This window comes from Lynx rufus, unplaced genomic scaffold (genome assembly GCF_022079265.1).
Source record: "Lynx rufus isolate CCGP_SWC_20201006 ecotype Redwood Valley unplaced genomic scaffold, mLynRuf1.p SCAF_6, whole genome shotgun sequence".
In the NCBI taxonomy this organism is placed as follows: Eukaryota; Metazoa; Chordata; class Mammalia; order Carnivora; family Felidae; genus Lynx; species Lynx rufus.
This window is the reverse complement of record NW_025814878.1, coordinates 92,445,052-92,465,946: the sequence shown is the minus strand read 5'-3', so window position 1 is coordinate 92,465,946 and position 20,895 is coordinate 92,445,052. Positions and strand designations below refer to the sequence as shown.

The following is a 20,895-nucleotide window of genomic DNA, read 5'->3' as shown; positions in this document are numbered from 1 at the left end:
ATTTTCTTTTTTATTCCTTAAATACATAGCATGTGTTCTCAGAAAATTCCCTCATCATCACCTCTAGAAATCAATAGCCCTTTGGTTTCTTTGTAAAAAAATATACCTTAAAATTTTTTAATATATTGTTTCAATGTTTATTTATTTATTTTGAGAGAGAACATGCATGAATGGACAGGGGCAGAGAAAGAGGGAGAGAAAGAATCCCAAGCAGGCTCCATGCTGCCAGCACAGAGCCCAGTGCAGGGCTTGAACGCACAAACCATGAGATCATGACCTGAGCCAAAATCGAGAGTCAGATGTTGAACCGACTAAGTCTTCTAGGCACCCCTAAATTTTTTTTTATATTTTAAATTATCATACAGTAAGCTTAACTTTTCTGGGTGTACAGTTCTATGAATTTTAACACATGTATAGACTCATGTAACTATCATCATGATCAAGAAACTGAACATTTTCATCATCCCTCAATCTGCCAAATGTTGTCTATAGTCCTAGCCTGCCCCATCTTCATCCCCTTGTATTCACGTATCTCTCTGCCACGAAGTCATTTATATGACTTAGTAAAAAAGCAGATAACCTTTTGATATTGAAGGTTTTAAATATTTTTTTAATGTTTATTTATTTATTTTGAGAAAGAAGGAGAGCACGAGTAGTCAGGGGAGAAAGAGAATCCCAAACAGGCTCTATGCTGTCAATGCAGAGCTGGACCAGAGGCTCGATCTAGTGAACCATGAGATCATGACCTGAGCTGAAATCAAGAGTCAGGCACTTAACCGACTGAGTCACCCAGGTGCCCCAGGTTTTAAAACTTTTTAAAACCCAACCCCCAAATTTCTACATTCCTTCCATATATTCTTTAGAATATATTTTAATTTCCTTTTCTAATATAATTTTATTATTAGAATATAATATTCCATTCAATCTTGATACTGACAAAAGTAATTAGACTATGGATCTATGAAATACTTGAAAACATTTCTAAGATATTTGAATTCTTCCACTACTACATATTTCAACTGGTTCAAGTGTAATGAGGAAGAAGACTGGGAAGGAGTAGATGGAAGTTGGAAGCGAACACTGGGATCAGATTGGTAGGACCTTGCACGACACATAAAGGAGCCTGTGTTTTGGCTCACACTCAAGGTATAATAAGTTCCTAAAAGGTATGAGGAAGGGAAATGATAAGATCAAACTTATTTTTTAAAGAGACCACCCCAGTAGTTACATGGAAATTAGCTTATGGAAAACAACAGCAAGTCAGGTATCAGATAATATGCTTAGAGAATGATACCACTTTTGAGTGAACTGAGGAGTTAAAAATAAGTAAAAATGAACAACAAAGCCTTCTCCGTGCAGATACTGTGTAAGTGGGGCATTAGAGAGAATAAACAACTTCTTAAAGGAGGTATTTAGGTTCCTAGAAAGTTCCCACAAAGCATCACTACTGTATGTTTGAAAGAAGCCTACAAGGTAACCAAACTGCCTTAAAAAACATTTTACCTTTCCACAGATTTTCCACAGATGGTATCCCATTTGTCTCTGAGTTCACTCAGCATGTCATCCAGTTTCAGGTTGTCATCAGCCAGGGAGGTTTTCTCCTTCAGAGAACGTCCCGTTCTGTTGGTGGTGTCATAGACAGAATGCTTGGCTCCGAGTGATTTCTGAAACTCCTATATATTTGACAGGAAAACAATGTGCATTTCTACTTAGAACTGTTAAATAGGTAACAGACCTCACAAAAGGCATCCCTAATAAAAGGAATCTAAACAGAGGAAGACATCAGCAAACAGGTCAGATGGTGTAGTGCTGCTGGCTACACAGGAACACACCAGGGTGGAAAAGAATCCTTATATTTTCAAACTGAAGAACTTATTTTTCCCAGAAGCCTACTATTATGAAGTAAGTGATTTCAAAGCACAACAAATCTTGAATCTTTCATAGCTATAAACCACAAATAGTATACTAGTTATAATAAAATGGAATTGCTAATCTGCTATTGAGAAACCCAAGATTTTGGAGAGGAAAAAGTAGTTAACACTCAATGAGTAACTAAATAAAGGTCTATGTGGACACAGAGTGACTCATAATGTGTAAATTTACTACAGGTTTTGTTTTTTGTTTGTGGGTTTTTGGTTTTTTCGTTTCGTTTTGTTTTGTTTTGGTCAACTAGATCTGCTGTCACACATTTTGGATGTTTACAATGATGATACGTATAATTTCATCTGTGAGCCAGGGTGAGGGGCAAATAAGAACCACATCTCAAGATTCCTATGTTCTGACCTACTGCCCCTTCAATTCACACCCCTTGGCAAGCCTATACCCCTCCTCCCCACCACTATGATGCCCTACGAACGTCTCTCAAGATCTACAGATTACTTTTCCAGTATCAAATAGCTATACTGCTAATGTGACATCTATACTTTCCTATTTTTTATATTGTTAATCTGCATGTTTGTGTATGAAAATTTCTATGTGTGGGAGAGATGGATTATATAATCTGTCTACACAACTCAATTAAAAGCTTTTCTAAAGTAGGGATACCGTCTTTGCAGGCCTCTCTCATTATCATCTTACATTTTGTGTGTGTTTGTAAGTGTGTAATAGCAAGAATGAGACCACTGCTATTGCATATACAATCTCAGAGATGGGAAGGAAGGAAGGTCAACTTAATGGGCATGTTACAAGCTCATAACATATTATGGAAACACTAACACAGTGATTCTAACTCCTGGTAGCACATTAGAATCACCTTAGAGAGTAAAATGCTATGCAAATGTATAATTTTCTAAAATAATCTTGGTTATCATTACCTAATGCATTTTTATTGCCTTTAAAACCCAGACACTTTAGGTGTCTTATTATGACTAAGATATTTACTTGGTCTTATAATAGGAGGCCACTACACCTGGGATTTTTTTTTTTAGCAATAAACACTATTACAATACCACACTATTTCTAAAGTTTGCTTCCTGTAATTATTATTTTTTTTCTTGTTATTCTAAATAGAATATTAGTTTTAGAATCATGGCATTGACAAATTTTCCTCAAAAAAGAAGATACATAAAACAATGTTACAGCTGAATACAGGATAGATGAACACTCTTTAAAGACAGAAAAATAGCCAAAAGAGGAAAGAAAAGACTTATTTTAAAATTGGCTTCATTTGCCTTGTACCCTTATCTCAGACAAATGCTGACTTTGGTAACAAGTCACACCAGGAAAAAGAGAGGATCTAGAAGGGTTCCTCACATGTTCTTATTTCTAGGATTCTCCAACTTAAACACACAATATACTTTCCTAAGACTCCATGACATCTATGTTCAAGTTCAAACAGGCAGTGTATTTTGAGAAGGAGGCTCTCGTTTCTCCATCAGGGGAAGGAAGGAAGGTGCTGCTCCCCCTCACTGTGCTCTCAGTACTGAACATGGTGGCAGCAAACAGGTAGAGGGTGCCAGCAGAATGAGCCACTCACACGCCCTCAGCTAGTCAAAGAACAGCTTCTTTCTGTCATCCTAGGATCGTGACCTCCCGAGGTGACTTAACAACCAGCATGGAAGCTATCAATCGGTATGAATATGATGGCTAGAATTTTCTGATGATGATAAACCTTACATCACCCCATTTTTTCCAGCTTTCAAAAAATTATCATGTGTCAAGCAATAATAGATGATAGATAGATAGATAGATAGATGCTTAAAACTTTATAGTTTTTGCAGGAACCACTCTCCTTTTACCTACTGCACTCACCCTGAAGGCTGATGATCACTTTATAACCAGAATGACAGACCCAAATTCAAAAGAGTTGAGAAAGATGGGGGGGGGGGATGTTCTTTGAATGCAATGTAGTAGGAATATAAAAGGTAGAACATATAAAATAATATGTTTCTGCATCTTCTAGTCTACATAAGGAAGCCACTGACTCTATGTCTTTGAGGGTAAGGATAGAATTTCATATACCACATATACATAACAAAACACCAGTTTGTGCAGAAGCAACCAATTTTCCCCACATAACTGTTTGAAAGAATCTATATGGCAAAATTTATATTACTTTTTTGCTATAAAATTATCTTCTGCATAGCATTTGGTCTATGAAAGAAATTACAAGACAAGACAGATAAGTGAAAAATTGAGACGCCAACACTTGACCCCCTCTCAATCTTTTAAGTTCTAGATTGTAGAACACTGCCAGCTTTAATTTTGTATATTTTTTGTTAACAGTAATCCTAGAATGATGGTGGGATGGTCAGCAGAGAGTAAAGATACTATTGCTACTTGACCAATGTGATGGGCAGCTGGTTTTAAATTTAACAGAGATCCACAGAGGACACCTTTTTTTTTTTTTTTCTAGTGATGAATAAATACACAACCAAGTAAGGATTTAAAAGGTGATCTTGAGATACAGAATGACATATATGCTATTCCTAATTATAGACCCACCTTATGCTGTGCAAGCTGTGTTTTTATCTTGTCTGGATCATTGGCAATTTCCAGTTCAGAATCCAAAGACTTCTCTGACTCCTCTAGCCACTCCATAAGTTTACTCCAAGCTTCATGGAACTGTAAAAGAAATACACATCTCAATCCAGAGAATTTCCTGGTATTCTCCCTATATTTTTAAAATAGAAATTAATAGGGGCGCCTGCGTGGCTCAGTCAGTTGGGCAGCTACTACAGCTCAGGTCATGATCTCGCAGTCTGTGAGTTCAAGCCCTGCGTCGGGCTCTGTGCTGACAGCTCAGAGCCTGGAGTCTGCTTCAGATTCTGTGTCTCCCCCTCTCTGCCCCTTCCCTGCTTGCTCTCTCTCTGTCTCTCTCTCTCTCTCTCTCAAAAATAATAAACATTAAAAAAATAAATAAAATAGGAATTAGTATTAATGAAAATGTTTAAAATACTTAATTCAAATTTCCCCTAAAAAAGAAGAAAGTAGTAGCTTTATTGGGTTCGCCATGTCTTACTAACTCTTGGCTTCTGTGGTCGGGCCCCCACGGTCACTTTGTTGTAACTCATTGAAACATATAAACTTTAACAAAAATAGAAATGAGCCTAGAAACAGGGAACACCAGGGAGAATTTCCCTCCCTTTCCTTCTGCTTAGCAATTAACGTAAACTCTCAAGAGAATTTGATTTGCCCACTGCTGTCACCGACAGATCTAGGTTTACTTCTAAGGTGTTTAATTCCCATGTTAAGGAACAGGAACAAAAAGGGAAAGACAAAGGATAAAGTTAATAAGCTCGCCTTAAAAAGTAAAAGAATAACAACAATAGAAGTCCATAACATTCCTATTTAATACAAAAGGCTTTCAGTATCTTTACTGCTACTACCAAAATCCTCAACTTAACGCCTGGGCCTCACTTACTGGTTTTATATGTAAGAGCACCCACAGCACTTGAATTCTAACAAAATAGAATTCTCTTTGGCCTCCATGATTTTGCAATATTCTGGTGCTATGTATACTTGGCTTCAGCCACAGTCTCTTTTCTGTTCATCACAGAGAACTAGCGGGTACTATTTTTGGATCCCAAATTGTGAAATTGGTTATAAATTATTTCTCATAATAAACTTAAGTGAACGGATACATAACAAAAACAGAAGTAATCAAAATAAAATCTGCTTTATATCAAAGCACACTAATAAAGAAATAACAAGAAGACATTTAACAATCAGCACAATAAGAGCACGGGATCACAGAGCTGGCAGCGCCCGCTGAGATCACCTCATCACAAACCTGCTCTCCTGACCCCTCCTTCCCACAACTCCCATCAATTTAAATACAAAAATAAAGAGGCCAGAAGAGGTATATAAACCACCAAAGTCAGAGAACTATGATCAACATCTAAGCCCCAAACTAAGAAAGTGGGATAGTGAGAAATAAAGAAATAGTCGCAGTGTTTGGTGGTCTTACCACAATTAATATAGGCTATAACAGATGGTAAGTTTAATGATACAAACGCATAGGTTCTAAGACTGGTCCTGCTTTAAAAACTATTTTTAAGCCACATAAATACAAGAAATGCCATACTTTTGTACCTAAAAGCAGTAGAAAATTCTTACAGATTAAGCCAAATGAGAAAATAAAATTGACAACATGGAGAAAGGAGAAAGACTTCTATAAATTAGATGTTCATAACTCAAGAAATGCCCATACTACCGAGGACACTGCTCGGTGCAGAGAAGAATGTCAGGCTTATCATTAATACTGTCTCATAAAACAAGAAGAGACCGATTCTATTCCACAGTCTCACTGATAACATTGAACACATCATACATCCCACTGAAAAAAAGAAATAATACGGCATGTAATCCTACAACAATGCAATTTGTCATTTCTAAGCTTTTAACAAATGTATGCTGAGAGCATTAATCACAGAAACATTTGACTCCCAGACATCTTTTACATCACCCAACTGAGCCTGGATCCCCAGAAGAATGGAGTCCAATACCAATTACAGAAACATGGAACTGAATGGGGCAAAAAGACTCATTATAAAATTCAGCCTCAACGTTACACAGAGTTTCTAGTAAAATTCAAAGATAGTTGCCAAACAAGGTGGGCACATCTCTCTCCCAGAGTAAAGAGACACATAATTCTACTTCTTTTTTGTGTTTAGCCTAAGAATGGCATATTAATAGTAGGTGAAGAGAGTTAGGGGAGTTCCTTGTGAGACCCGTGAGATTCTCTAGATGAAAAGAAAAAGGGAAAAAGAAGCCTTAAAAGGTTCAAACAATTCATTTAAAAGCAGGGTGGACAGCAATAGCACTGCCAGGAATTTACCCAAGGGATACAGGAGTACTGTAGGGGCACTTGTACCCCAATGTTTATAGCAGCACTCTCAACAATAGCCAAATTATGGAAAGAGTCTAAATGTCCATCAACTGATGAATGGATAAAGAAATTGTGGTTTATATACACAATGGAGTACTACATGGCAATGAGAAAGAACGAAATATGGCCCTTTGTAGCAACGTGGATGGAACTGGAGAGTGTGATGCTAAGTGACATAAGCCATACAGAGAAAGACAGATACCATATGGTTTCACTCTTATGTGGATCCTGAGAAACTTAACAGAAACCCATGGGGGAGGGGAAGAAAAAAAAAAAAGAGGTTAGAGTGGAAGAGAGCCAAAGCATAAGAGACTCTTAAAAACTGAGAACAGGGGCGCCTGGGTGGCGCAGTCGGTTAAGTGTCCGACTTCAGCCAGGTCACGATCTCACGGTCCGTGAGTTTGAGCCCCGCGTCGGGCTCTGGGCTGATGGCTCAGAGCCTGGAGCCTGTTTCCGATTCTGTGTCTCCCTCTCTCTCTGCCCCTCCCCCGTTCATGCTCTGTCTCTCTCTGTCCCAAAAATAAACAAACGTTGAAAAAAAAAATTAAAAAAAAAAAAAAAACTGAGAACAAACTGAGGGTTGATGGGGGGTGGGAGGGAGGGGAGGGTGGGTGATGGGTATTGAGGAGGGCACCTTTTGGGATGAGCACTGGGTGTTGTATGGAAACCAATTTGACAATAAACTTCATATATTGAAAAAAATAAAAAATAAAAAAATAAAAGCAGGGTGGAACTGTATCAAAATACCAGAGAAGAAATGAGAGCTTGTCAACAAGCGTAAAGATTCAGAAAGGTGAGGAGTACCGAGTAGCTTAGACACAGAATCAGCCCTTTCAGGAAGCTGTCTGGAGGGCCGGTGTCTGCCTCTCAGCCCTCAGAGTTTGTGGACAAAGTCTGGCTTAGGACTAAACACAAGGTAGCAATATACTAAAGTCTGATGACTTACTCCAGCTATGAGAGTGGAGATTGCAAGCACAAAGGAAAAAAACAAACTCAGTAACAAAAAACTTGAGCCTCTTTTTGGATCTTAGTAACAGTGGGTCTATGAAGCCAAGCTATAATCAGTCTTTTCAAGATTAGTCCCCAGGACCAGAAGGTGCTAGGGCAAAACATGATGTTATCATTGAAACTTAGGCCCTTTTCGGATATAAACACCTTGGCCCTGTGCCATGATTGTTACAACCAATACAGCCTACGATAAAAGTACTTGAATGTCATCATATATATTTCAATACCTAGAACTGATTTATTGACTAGTTTAGAAAGGTTTACCTGCTTGGCTCTTTTCCTTGCATCATCCAAAGATCTCCCTCTTTCTACTAACCGCTGAACCACTTTTTCCCACCGACTTTGTACACTGATCAGTAGATTCTTAATTAGGACAACGTCTTGTTTCTGACTGAAATACTTCAGGTGGGTCCCAGTTTTGTCCAGCTCTATTATCTGCTCACGGTGAGAATTTACTTCATTGGCGAAGACCTTTCCCAAAAAGAAGGGTGGAATTAGAAACACATGAAAAACTGTTCTGTTTTATAAGTGCTTCTGGTGTCATAAGCTGAAACCATTTTAAAGGACAAAATAAAGTTTCTAAACTACCAAATTCATACTTCTGACATGAAAACAGTCTGTGGTCTAAAAAGGTCTGAAACAAGAATACTATCCATCTGAGTTACATCATACCTTGTGTTCATCGATTTGAAACAAGACTGTGTCCAAGATAAGACTTGGCCGAGAAGCTACATTTAGGGTCTGTTCAGCCTGGGTTAGCCAGTTGATGAAGTCTTGGAGGGAATTATGGAACTCCATTGCCAAGTTGAGGGCCTCTTCCAGTTTAGTCTGCAAAGGCAGATCATTTAGTATTTGATGATAGTTAAGTGTCTTCCCCCCAGTTTAACCACTCTCTGGCAGATTTCCTTCCCATCCACCCTTTCTTTATACCTAATCTGTATTTCTGTATTACCTAAACAGTTTATGAGTGTAATGGGCCTTCACTAAAGTAATGGCAAACCAAATCCCTTTTAGTATAGTGAGAAGATCTCCCTGCAGCTAAAAATAATCTGATATACACTAAAATTGTGATTTGAGGTCAATGAACCACAGAATGCAATCACTAAACAGATGTTTTTATATCTTTATATAAAAAGAAAACTTGACATTCACATGATTAATCTGGGGGGTCAAAATGATGTGAAATATATATACATTATGGTCTGTCAGTGAGGGAATACAATCTAGTATTCCTCGCCTATCATTATTCTTGCAGCATTAAACAGTGATATTTTTAATCCCTTTTCATGGACTTTTGTCATGGAAGTGCTTATTATATACACAATCATCTCACTCTCTTGACCTCCCTCTTTCCTTTCCCACTATATACATAAGTAAGTGTGATTAGAATTATTTAACAATCCAGAATTCGAGTGGTTCACAAATTTAAAAATACACCTAGAAACACTTGATCTATGATCTGTGTTGGAACAGACTGCTTTAACTCTATCCTCCTGTGTGAAAGAGAATACTATTTTCAATTGACCCCATGATACCTCCAAATGTATACAAAGAAAATTTAAACATGGGGTCATTAAAAGTTCCACTGCTAATTCTACTCAGAGATTAAGTAAATCTCATGAAATAAAACATTCATTCTATTACATTAATTAAAGCACATACTTTCCTTTCATTGAGTTTGGTTTCCACCGATTCCCATTTTTCTTTCAAGTTATTTATGTCTTGGTCAATTGTCTCTGCAGATTTGGGGCATCTTGCAAGCATCTGCTGGCCTTTCTGCATCAGACTTTTGTATGTTTCTTCTTTAACATCAAAGGCAGCACAGATTTCCTACATTGAGATATCCCCCCAAGTTAAATCATTTTTAAGAGAATAAAATCTAAGAGTTCTTTTCCCAGGTCATCAATCCCAAGCCCCTCATCATATAGTCACCTTTATCTAACATACAGAATAACTGTGACACATTCAAATATTTCACTATATTAAAACAACACCTAAGCCTGTAGACATATCCGTCTGCCAGAAATCTCAGAAATGGTGCTATCATTATCAATTCAGTCCAGCATGGTAAAGTTGGTAAGTAACTTTTATGTTATCAAGAAAGGTTTCACTGTGCAGTAACCAATCAGCTCGGTGACCCCGAGCAAGTGATTAGCTTCTCTGAGCCTTGTTTTCCTTCTCTGTAACATGGGCTTTCTAAGTCTCACCTCAGACTATGACAGTGGCTATAATAATTTTTGGGATAGTTTATTTCTGTGCTCAGAAGGCACACAACGAATAGAAAGTGAAGGCTCAATACAGTAAGATATTTTAAGTTGATTGTTCGGACTTTGGAATCACAAAAGACAAATTCGGGATACTATGAATATTACTCTCATTTATAACATCTTTAAAGCTTTCAACTGGAATGCAATGTGTTTCTTCTACAGAGAATACAAAAAAATTATGAAAACAAATTCAGAATTTAATATCAAAACAAGAGTTACATTCATGTAAAAACTTAAGACCAGTTCTCCACAACACCTGTATGATGGTTACTTCCTATCCAAATCCCCAAATTCAAAATTATTTACAACCAAGTGTGGTTTCAATAAGCTCTCACAACAACGTTATACATCTGATAAAGAATACAGGCTTGGATGTATAATGGCCCATTTCTTTTGCCCAATCCCCAATATCTACTCTTATTTCTCAAGATACTAATTGTCAGCATTTGAATATTAAAAAAAACTTTCTGATGCAAATTCACAAGTATAAAAGAGGATTAGTTTTCAAAATATGAAACAGACTGTTTTATCTTAAAACTTCTAAACCTGAATTATAATGTAAATGAATAGGAAATGCCAATAAATCAAAGTCTAAATTCAATTTGTCAGTCTCCATTTCTGTGAAAGAAAGCCAGAGTCTCAAGTTTCATTATTTTTTCCTCTTTTAAGAGTGGACAGTGCCACAGAATCTGGGTGGGAACAGCCCATAGGCACAATGTTCCCACTGGACAATGAACTAAACAGAAGCCTCCCCTTGTTCACAGCTCGTATAGGTGTGAAGTTGAAGATACAGCCCTATCACCATTAAAACAAACAAACAGGGGTGCCTGGGTGGTTCAGTCGGTTAAGCCTCTGACTCCTGTTTTCAGCTCAGGTCATGATCTCAAAGTCTCCAAGTTTGAGCCCCACTGTGAGGCTCTGCACTGAGGGTGCAAAGCCAGCTTGAGATTCTGTCTCCCTCTCTCTCTGCCCCTCCCCCATTCTCTCTCTCTCTCTCTCTCTCTCTCTCTCTCACACACACACACACACACACACACTCTCTCTCTCTCTCTCTCTCTGTCTCACTCACTCAAAATAAATAAACTTAAGAAAGTAAAACAAATAAGTCACTGTTGAACAGAACAAGAATATATTTTCCAGCCTTCCATGAAACTAGACGGGAGTATCATGCTTATAGCAATAATTTTTAAGTCAATTCTGACGGCTTTCGGGATTTTTCTTTTCACTGAAGGTACAACAGTTTATAATTTACACAACGTTTTATTACTATCCATACAAGTTCATCATTTTATGGGGCAAATTAGCTTCTAAAAAATACCTAGACTTCTAGATACTTCTGGCACACTCATCTCTGAAATAAAGAATAAGTTCTGACTTGAAAAATTTAATCAATAAATGGTGTTTCTAGCACTTACACATAAAGATTTCTGCTGTAAAACTGTATATCCTTTAAACTTTCTCCCACAATTTATTGGTCACCAGGACCCACACAAAATGGTCAGTGTCTTTCTTATTCTGAGGCTAGAGCTGTAGGAAATAATATACTTACCAGGTGGGCATTAAGCTGCTCCCTGGCTGTTTCCGGTAACCCCCCCAGAGGTTTGGAGGCTAACAGATGACGCTCCGTGTCCGTCAGCCACTGCTGCAAATCCTCAATCTCACCATGGAACCCTTTGGCCTGGAGTGATACAGAATTTTAAGTCTGGGCCATAAACACATTGTCACTTTTAAGGAGAAAACAATGTCTGAAGGAGCCCGGCCTGCTAAGCCTCTCTCTGCGTTCTTAACAACAGGCAGGTGCAAGTGGATTTGCCTTGCCTTTTTTCATGGTGAGAGCTCTGGCGGATAAGACTATTACACTAAGAGCCAGAGGGCTGCCTTCTCATCTGCTGTGTTCTTTATCCCACTTATTTTTACTCCTCTCCTACGGTACACAAATTAAACAGGGTCTGCAAACCAACGAAAGAATTCCATACTATTTTGGTCTGGAAGGCCATGAAAGGCTGAGAATCTACTCTTATTCACCTGGCGCAAGGCACCATCCAGCTGCTGCTTCCTTTGTTCTGTTTTTTCCAAAACATTTTGCCATCGTTGATTTAGAATCTCTAGCTTGTTCTGAAGGTTGCTTGCTTCTTCTCCTGCACTTGATGCAATTAGATCATTTCCTGCTTTGTTAACGGCTTCCACTGTGGACTGATGGGCTAGTACATCATTTTGAAGCACCTGAAAATACGAAGCGAACACTATGTTTGCTAGCTCATAACATGTTAATAGTGCTTTTAATGCAACTGTTTTATTTGCTGAAGATAGAACATTTGGAAACAAAACCATCGTCTACAGAAAGTCTTAATACTAAAAAAGTGTTCAAATGGTGGACTTCTTTTCCCTTAACTTTGCAGCTTTCCTGGATATACCTTTAGTCTACCTTGAAATGATTATCAAAGAACATTTTGCTAGTTCTTCCCATTAGAATAACCTTATATTAAGGACATTAAGTATCTAGAGATTATAATTAAAAGGTTATGAAAGTTTTCATTTGATTCAAAATCATTTTGATTGAACTTAATTTTCATGTCTTAAGTAAATAACTTGAAAAATATTTTGATTTCTATAAATCCATTTTCAAATACAAAATTATTACATTCTTAGATAATGCCATGCTTTACAATTAACACTCTAAGAGGAACAAAAAAAATACCACAGACTATTCTTCAAGCTTCTCTCATTGGAAAGATGCTACAATTAACTGCTAAGTAGACAGGAATCTTATGATGCCCTGACAGTAGAGGAAAAGAGATTTCACTGGACATCAGGAATACTCAAGCCCAGCAATCAAAAGTGTAGCTGTTCCTTTACGAGAAAATGCACATTTGAAGTGTTCACTACAGATTACAATAAATAACACCTTCCTTATGTACAGTGAAAATATCAGAATAGACCAATAATGCTTAAATGTGCTAACATGGGACAAGAATGTTAAGTGCAAAAAGCAACCACAAGGCTAAAAAAACCCTGAAATTACACTGAAAAGAATTGCACTTTAAAGAACAAACAGAGCTGGGGCACCTATTTGGGGTGGCTCAGTCAGTTAAGCATCCGACTTCAGCTCAGGTCATGATTTCGCAGCTTACGGGTTCGAGACCCTCTTCGGGCTTTGTGCTGGCAGCTCAGAGCCTAGAGCCTGCTTTGGATTCTGCGTCTCCCTCTCTCTGCCTTTTCCCCAGCTCACACTCTGTCTGTCTCTCTCTCTCTCTCTCAAAAATAAATAAACATTAGAAAAAATTTAAAAAAAAGAACAAATAGAGGTTAGGAATAGTTTCAAGAAAACCGCAGTTACGTTTTTGGAAACCAGAAGAAACCTTCCTCTCATGTTAGTAAGGGCCAATGGTAATCTTTCCCTAGATTCACTGACTCAGGGTTAACAACAGGAGAGAAAAGAAACATCATGTATCATCCTACATAAGGCATCCCACATCTGGAGGGAAATCCAGAACAGGGGGATTTTTAGTGAAGAGCACTAATCATCTGTGATAACTGTTTTTCTGACGATATGCACTCATTCTCTGAGGCACCTGTTAAGGAAGTTAAAGGCTATAAAATCAACTGAGGAAACATTCCCTCCCTTCCTCCAGCAACTGTGCTAGTGATTTTAAGCCCTTTAACTTGTGACCTTTGAAAAATGGAAGAAGAAGGGAGGACATATCTCTAACTGCTCAAAGGTAGATAAACAGAAATAAAAGATCCCTACCTCATGCCCGGCCAAAATAACTGGATCGTGGTGTCTCACTGTCCCACCTCTACTGGACTCCACAAAAATTCCTGTCACTGATGTATGTTGCATTTAAGGACAACTGCTAAGTTGGAATGAACATATTTTTTTTTATGCAGAGTCAGTCTGACCAGTCATTACTATTCTTAGAAAGGTATAAAATAGACATTAAATAATAAAAATATTGATACAAAATAGGTCCTAACTGCTGGGCAGTTGGATATGGCTGGGCAATGATCATAAATAAGACAGAACCAGGTAAGAGAGGGAAAGAAATTTAAATTAGGGTACGGTTACTGTGGGGAAAAGTATGAAAGAAGGAAAACTACAGCAAGAATACTAAAAAACTCTTTATCATAATAGTAAAGTGCCAAAAACTCACCTTTCATTTTAAAATGATAAAAATTATTAAACATTTTCTCTTTGATAATCAAGGAAAACTTATTTAAGGTCAGAATTTACAACATAACCTTAGGTAAGATGCCTTATTAATGTGAATGCTCAAGTTCTAAGAAAGACTGGACTGTCAGGATAAACTCGACCAAGCATCACCTTTTATTCATTAAGCCTATTGACTTAAGAGGGAATTTTCTTTTCATCTGAAAAAAAAAAATCATTTATCTCACTTCTCCTGGCCAAGTCAATGGCTTTGGTCATTTGCACAAAGATTCTAACAACTGGGTTTCAGGATTTATGTTTCTAGTCAAATGAACTTTATCGTAATAAACTAGAATTCTGCTCTCAACCCCCCACAAGTTCTGCTCTGATGACCTACCTAGGCTGGATATCATCTAAGCCTTGAAGATGCCTCCGGCTATCAGTTTGGGGCCCACTATGTTGAGCTCCATGCTTTCCTCCTCCCTAAACTCTCCAGGTTGTACAGAGATAGGGTATTTTCTATTAAGAATTGTCAACCAAGGGCCACAAAGATGACAACAATGGGCATCTGGGTGGCTGAGTCAGTTGAGCATCTGACTCTTGATTTCAGCTCAGATCACGATCTCACTGTCTGTGGGTTGGAGCCCCGCATCGGCCTCTGCACTGACAGTGTGGAGCCTACTTAGGATTCTCTCTCTCCTTCTCTCTCTGCCCCTCCCCTGCTCTCTCTCTGGCTCTCTCTCAAAAATAGTCTAAAATATTAAAAAAAAAAAACTTAAAAAAAAAAAGAATTGTCAATCAAGTATCACAAAGATGACAACATAAAGTTGTTGTGTATGTACCTCAAGATATAATTAAAATTTTTAATTTAATTTAATTTTTAATTTAAAGCTATCCATCATGTTCAGGATATATAAAAACCTTTTTAAACATAATAAATATTGTTTAAAACTAATTCAGAAAGAAAAGGACTAAGACACAGAAAGCCAATGAGAAGTCAGGGAGACACGGAGACTAAAGAACAAACCTCCACAGAGTGAGAGATGCACAGGCAAGCAGAAAGATGTTAGACATGCCAAACACGCAGCAGGTGACACACAAATGGCGCTAAGGGCGACCAGAGGAAAAACATACACACAGCCTGCAGCGGAACATTTTGAGCCTATGACTTTTTTAGGGTATCCCCAACCACTTTTAAAAACTAGGCTATGTCAATCCAGTGACAGGGATAATCAGGGATTTAAACCAATATATGCCACGCAGCCTGGAAATTTAGCCAGAAGTTTCCCACCCTTGCCGTTTTGGATAACTGCCCTGAACAATGAGGAAAAAAAATTGTTTATAATCTTTTAAAAGGTGGGTTTTAAGGAGTTTAGCCTTCAGTTACAAATGTCAAATATGAACCTGAGCTATCACCATTCAACTTGAAAAATACATAAAGAGGAAACATACCAAAACAAAACTCTGATGACATTAGAAACGCATAGAGAAGAAACACAACACGCAATCACAGCTACATACATGGTGCTTGGCGAGTTCAATTTCAATGGCCTTAGGGTCTCCTCCCACAGGCTTCTGTTCACTCAGCAGGCCCTCAGTGTGTGTCAGCCAGGCAAGCAGCTCATCCAGGGCATGCTGGAACTGGCCCAGTGCTAACAGAGCACCTTCTAGCTTATGCTACAGAAACAGTGGAGAGGAAGAAAATCCATATGAATTCGATATCATGAATGACATACATTTATAAAAATAACAAGAGCAAAAAAGAAAAATCAATTGTTGCACACTGTGTAATTCTGTAAGCATATCCAATGAAGCCCAATTATACCCTACATTCTACGTTTGACATTCCTTGTGGTTAAAAATGGCATGTCGAGAAGCAGGAAGAGTTCTAATAAAATAAGAATTTATGCAGGGGCTTCAAAAGTTTATGTGCTTAATCACCTATTTTATTTTTTAATAATGATTTTACCTGAACTTCTCTTACTTCCTAACAAAAGTCTTGGTGTTTACCTGTCTGTTGATAATTCTTTCATCCAGACTATCCCATATCAATTTCAGCTCCATCAATGGGTCTTGAACAGTGTGTTTGTCGCTCTCTTCTGTTACTTTCTTCAGCAAAAGCTCTGCTTGATGATTTAGTCTCTCCATTTCTATCTGTTGTTGGTAGGCCTCTGATTTGAATTGCTATTTTTTAAAAAAGGAGATATACAAGGAAAATGTGTTCTAAATCAAAACTTTAAACAATAAAAATTCTATGGATTCAATATTTATTCTAATTCATATTTACTATGGCCAGGGAGATGAAGAGGAATAAAATCTAACACAAAAGAATTACAAATAAAAAAAGATGAGAGAAATATACTTTCTTTATTCAATGTTTTATAAATGCTGGGAAGATATTTCTATTTATAATTTTGACATCTCACTTTTGTTCTCTATAGTACAAATTTAAGATATTTCCAGGTTAACCTTATTCCAATGCCTATTATATTCAATAAATGAGCTTTGATACACTGACCTATATGAACCCCCCCCCAAAAAAATCTCTAAGAAACCCAGATTAACATTTATTTCCTGCTCAAAAACAGTGCATCCACTGAACATTTTATGTTTTCTGTAGCTATGCTGTGTTCGTTGATATTCAGTTATTCCTATGCCTAACCTACTGCTGACTCAGAATAACATTATTTTTCTCCCAGCGCTCACTAACATGTATTTAATGATCTTGGCTTTGGCAACCAACACAGGTTAGCAAATGGTTGCTTGTAGTAGGAAACTGTCCTTCACAAAATATTTATTTTTTATCTGTAATAGTAAATCATTAAGTAGTACGTTATTAATGACTAAATAGTCCCTTAATTTTTTTCAAACATGAAAATACTAATTAAAAAATAATAACTAAGGTATCATGAACACTTTCTTTGTTCTAACAAACTTATAAAGAAAATAATTTTATTCTCAATTCAAGCTAAGGACACAAAAGTGAGACCAGTTAGAGAACTGTCCCGAGGTCCTTTGGCTAAGTAAGTGAATGCACTGGGATGTAATCTCAAGACAACCGAATCTCAGAGACAGCACTCGTAAGCAGCCTGCTGCATGAAAACTACTGAGATATATGCAAATATCAAAAAAAAAGTACACATGTAAATGTACAAAAAGTATATCATGTGCTTTACTACATGACCACATAAAGGTAAAGAAAATAAAACACAATCTAATAATGGCAACGGTAATAATTTCTAAATGAAATATTCTATATCACACATAGAGATGAAAATGTTATAATTTTAAAGCCAGATAATAAATGTATATAAACATCTAGTAGAGTTCATTGAAAATGGCATGATGTCTCTTTGGATGGGGACTTGAAATTAGGAAGGAAACAGTTGATCCCACTTGGATAAATGATCATCAGCACAGAGGAATTCAAAGAGGAAACAGTCCAGCCACTTACACAGCTGGAGATCAAGAACCACGAAAGTAAAAATTACAGAGGAAAGCAGATAGAAAACAATAAACATTTTTACAAAACAAACATTTTGGGAAACACTATTATACCAAGGATGTTTCTTCAGCCTGTTAGACTAAATGGATTACTCTGACCCACTGAAAAAAACAAAAATGTTATATGTGTATCGAGGACAATGATACACCATTGAATAATGACGTTATAAAAATCCTTACACTATGAGCTACATGTGTATAAAGTATACACCCACACCCTCCCATCCCCTTCCCCTCTTCAGTGTGCTCCCAGCATAAGGATTTCTGAAAGGCTATAGATCAAATCTTAAGAGAAGTTGTATGTAACATTTTTGGGTAGCTTTTAAAAAGCCACCTTTTTGGTTATCATTTTCTGACTTTCCTATAATGAATAGGTATTGATTTAATAAGAAGAAAACCAGTATTTTGTATCATTTAATGAGAACTTATATGCTGCTTATTATGTAATTATGCTATATTAAACCAGTTTCACAATCAAAATGTTAATACTTTAGCTATGTAAAATAAATTTGTGTCAAGAGTCCCATGAATAAAGAACATAAAAATACAATCTCTGATAAATTAATGAACCGCACACATACCTTTAGCTCTTCAATCTGCTGCTTGACAGTTTCAAGATCTGTTCCAATTGGTGACATTGAAGCTAATTTACCACCTGCAATATCTACCCAGTCAAATATTGCCTGAAAAACACATTAGCCCATGAGTTATTAGTACATCTGAAATTGCTATAACATCCCAAGTGCTACAGAAAAGTACAATCATAAATCTATACAGATATTATGGAATGAGCTTATTTTACAAATTAAGATGGTTCACCTAAATAAGTAAAAGAAACAATATGATGAAAAAGTTGTCCCAAATATGCAATAGATAGAACCTTCAATTCTGCAACCAACTTTGCAAAGGAAATTCTTTTCTGAATGGAATCTTAGAATATTAACAACTTTCAAAAAAGTGCATTTGAAAAAGTTCTATAAATTCAATCACATGAAATAGACATAAGAAAGCATAGAGAATTCTAAGAGGAAGATTATGTAAATATATTGAAAGAAAAAGATTTCAAAGCCATCTGTTTTTTCCAATAAAGCAAGAAGTTTATTGTTTAGCACTTGAGTAAAATATTTGGCCCAGCTAAAGCCTTACACATTATTTAGATTAGCATAAAAATCCTGCACATACCACAATTAATATTATGACCATGATTCTGAATTACAACATAGACTACAGAATCTATTTTTCTTGTTCTTTTTATGTAATATAAACATTTTAGGAAGGCACAACTCACATTTCTTTCAGATACTGAATGCACAAAATTATTCTGGACTTTAATGAAGTTGCCAGACCATATAGTAGGAGGAAGAATCTTGGAAACTATCTGTTATTTTCATTTATCATTAATAAACCCAATAACTTAAGCAGTAACCTGTGAAATTATATACATATATATATATATTTAATGAGAACTTATAAGCTGCTTATTATGTAATTACGCTATATTAAACCAGTTTCACAATCAAAATGTTAATACTTCAGTTATGTAAAATAAATTTGTGTCAAGAGTTGCATGAATAAAGAACATAAAAATACAATCTCCGATAAATTAATGAACCCCACGCATACCTTTAGCTCTTCAATTAATAAAAACATATATATATATTTTTTTACTTTACAGTCAAACCCTGAAATGCCTAGAGCTTCTGGACCTTTCAACATCTCGTTCTAGCCAATCTCAGCTATTTAATAAATCAAGAGGACCTTCATTCCCGAAGATGATGCTCCTAACCTATAATGGGCCTTGTCTGTCTAGCAGGGGTAATGAGAGAGTAAAAGTTAAGGTGCCTCGGGGCACCTGGGTAGCTTGGCTGGTTAAGCCTCCCTCTTGATTTCATGCTCAGGTCATGATCTCATGGTTCGAGGATTTGTGCCCCACATCAGGCTCTGCAATGACGGCATGGAGCCTGCTTGGGATTCTCTGTGTCCCTTTCTCTCTCTGCCCTCCCCCACTTGCATTCTCCCTCCCTCTCTCTCTGTCTCTCAAAAACAAATAAATAAATAAACATTAAAATTTTAAAAAAAGGAAAGTCATAGCGCCTAGCCAGTGACCTCTGTGGCTAATGGCTCCTGAGGTGAAAAGGCTGCAAATGGTGGCAGTGCCATCTCCAGCCACAGAAGAGGGCACAACTCAGCCATTTATTAATAATACATACAAATCATGACCTGCTCCCACAGACTGAAGGCTGGAGCCTGATTAGTTAGTTCCTGGCCACTGAAACCTAACCAATCATTTAACTCTTCGGTTAAAAAGTGGGGTAAGGAGGAAAGTTATATAAGATATTATTTGTGGTGAATTTTTTCATATATTTCCAAAGTTCAAAACACTTTCAACTGGCATGAAGCCTGGCTTCTGATATTTACTTTTACAAATATAGAAATGGAATGGCATAATAAAAAGGAAAAGATGTTCTCATCTGAGCTTTAAAAATAATATTCACTTGGTGTTATGGAAATACTCAGAAGGGCTTTTTCCATACGGTAGGAGGGTTGACAGATTCAACACTGGCCAGCCTGTTAGGAAATGGAATAAAGCTGAAGAAGGTAAGGAGAGAAATGTCCCTGAGCTGGCCTCCACCAACAAGACAATTTTTCATATGAAAAGGGAAACTTTAAAACATGGTTAATAAACTGAATGAGAACTGTTAAGGGGTGTGAAAAACAACTGTGAAAAGGAATTACGTGGATGGAAAGGAAGAAAAACATTTTACACAACAGATTATGACCTAATGAAACAGAAATCTATTTTAGTTCAACGGGGAACACTGGCTTCAAATCAAATCTCTTTTACTTCTGACTTTAGTTAAACTCAGGGATATTTTTAGATAGTGTTTACTCCTTTCATCTTACTCCACTCAACTTTAGAAGAGAACTCCGATTCAGCTCTCATTTCACTGTCTGGTGTGGAACCATTAACATTTTCCAAAAATCAAAATTTTTCTTTTCCAAGTAAATTGCACTGTGTGTATAAAAATGTAGTGAGATATGTGCATAAATCTACACATCTATCCAGTGTCAGAAATACCTTCCAAAAGGCAAAACATACACTGAAGTAGGTGAGCCTACTGCACACATATCTGCGGTGC

General features: G+C 37.0%; 1 protein-coding gene across 5 annotated transcripts in view; it reads right to left on the bottom strand.

Annotated features, from left to right (window-relative positions):
• DST (dystonin) overlaps window positions 1-20,895 on the bottom strand; it is a 496,498-nt gene that overhangs the window by 26,995 nt on the left and 448,608 nt on the right. For all 5 annotated transcript variants that reach the window (XM_047102585.1, XM_047102584.1, XM_047102586.1 and 2 more), the window contains 10 exons: window positions 18,337-18,438; window positions 16,262-16,435; window positions 15,773-15,928; window positions 12,130-12,327; window positions 11,654-11,782; window positions 9,500-9,667; window positions 8,510-8,665; window positions 8,102-8,308; window positions 4,444-4,563; window positions 1,504-1,673 (listed from right to left, as the gene is read on the bottom strand). In XM_047102585.1, coding sequence (XP_046958541.1) covers window positions 1,504-1,673; window positions 4,444-4,563; window positions 8,102-8,308; window positions 8,510-8,665; window positions 9,500-9,667; window positions 11,654-11,782; window positions 12,130-12,327; window positions 15,773-15,928; window positions 16,262-16,435; window positions 18,337-18,438 — 1,580 coding nt within the window. The remainder of the gene's footprint in view (window positions 1-1,503; window positions 1,674-4,443; window positions 4,564-8,101; window positions 8,309-8,509; window positions 8,666-9,499; window positions 9,668-11,653; window positions 11,783-12,129; window positions 12,328-15,772; window positions 15,929-16,261; window positions 16,436-18,336; window positions 18,439-20,895) is intronic.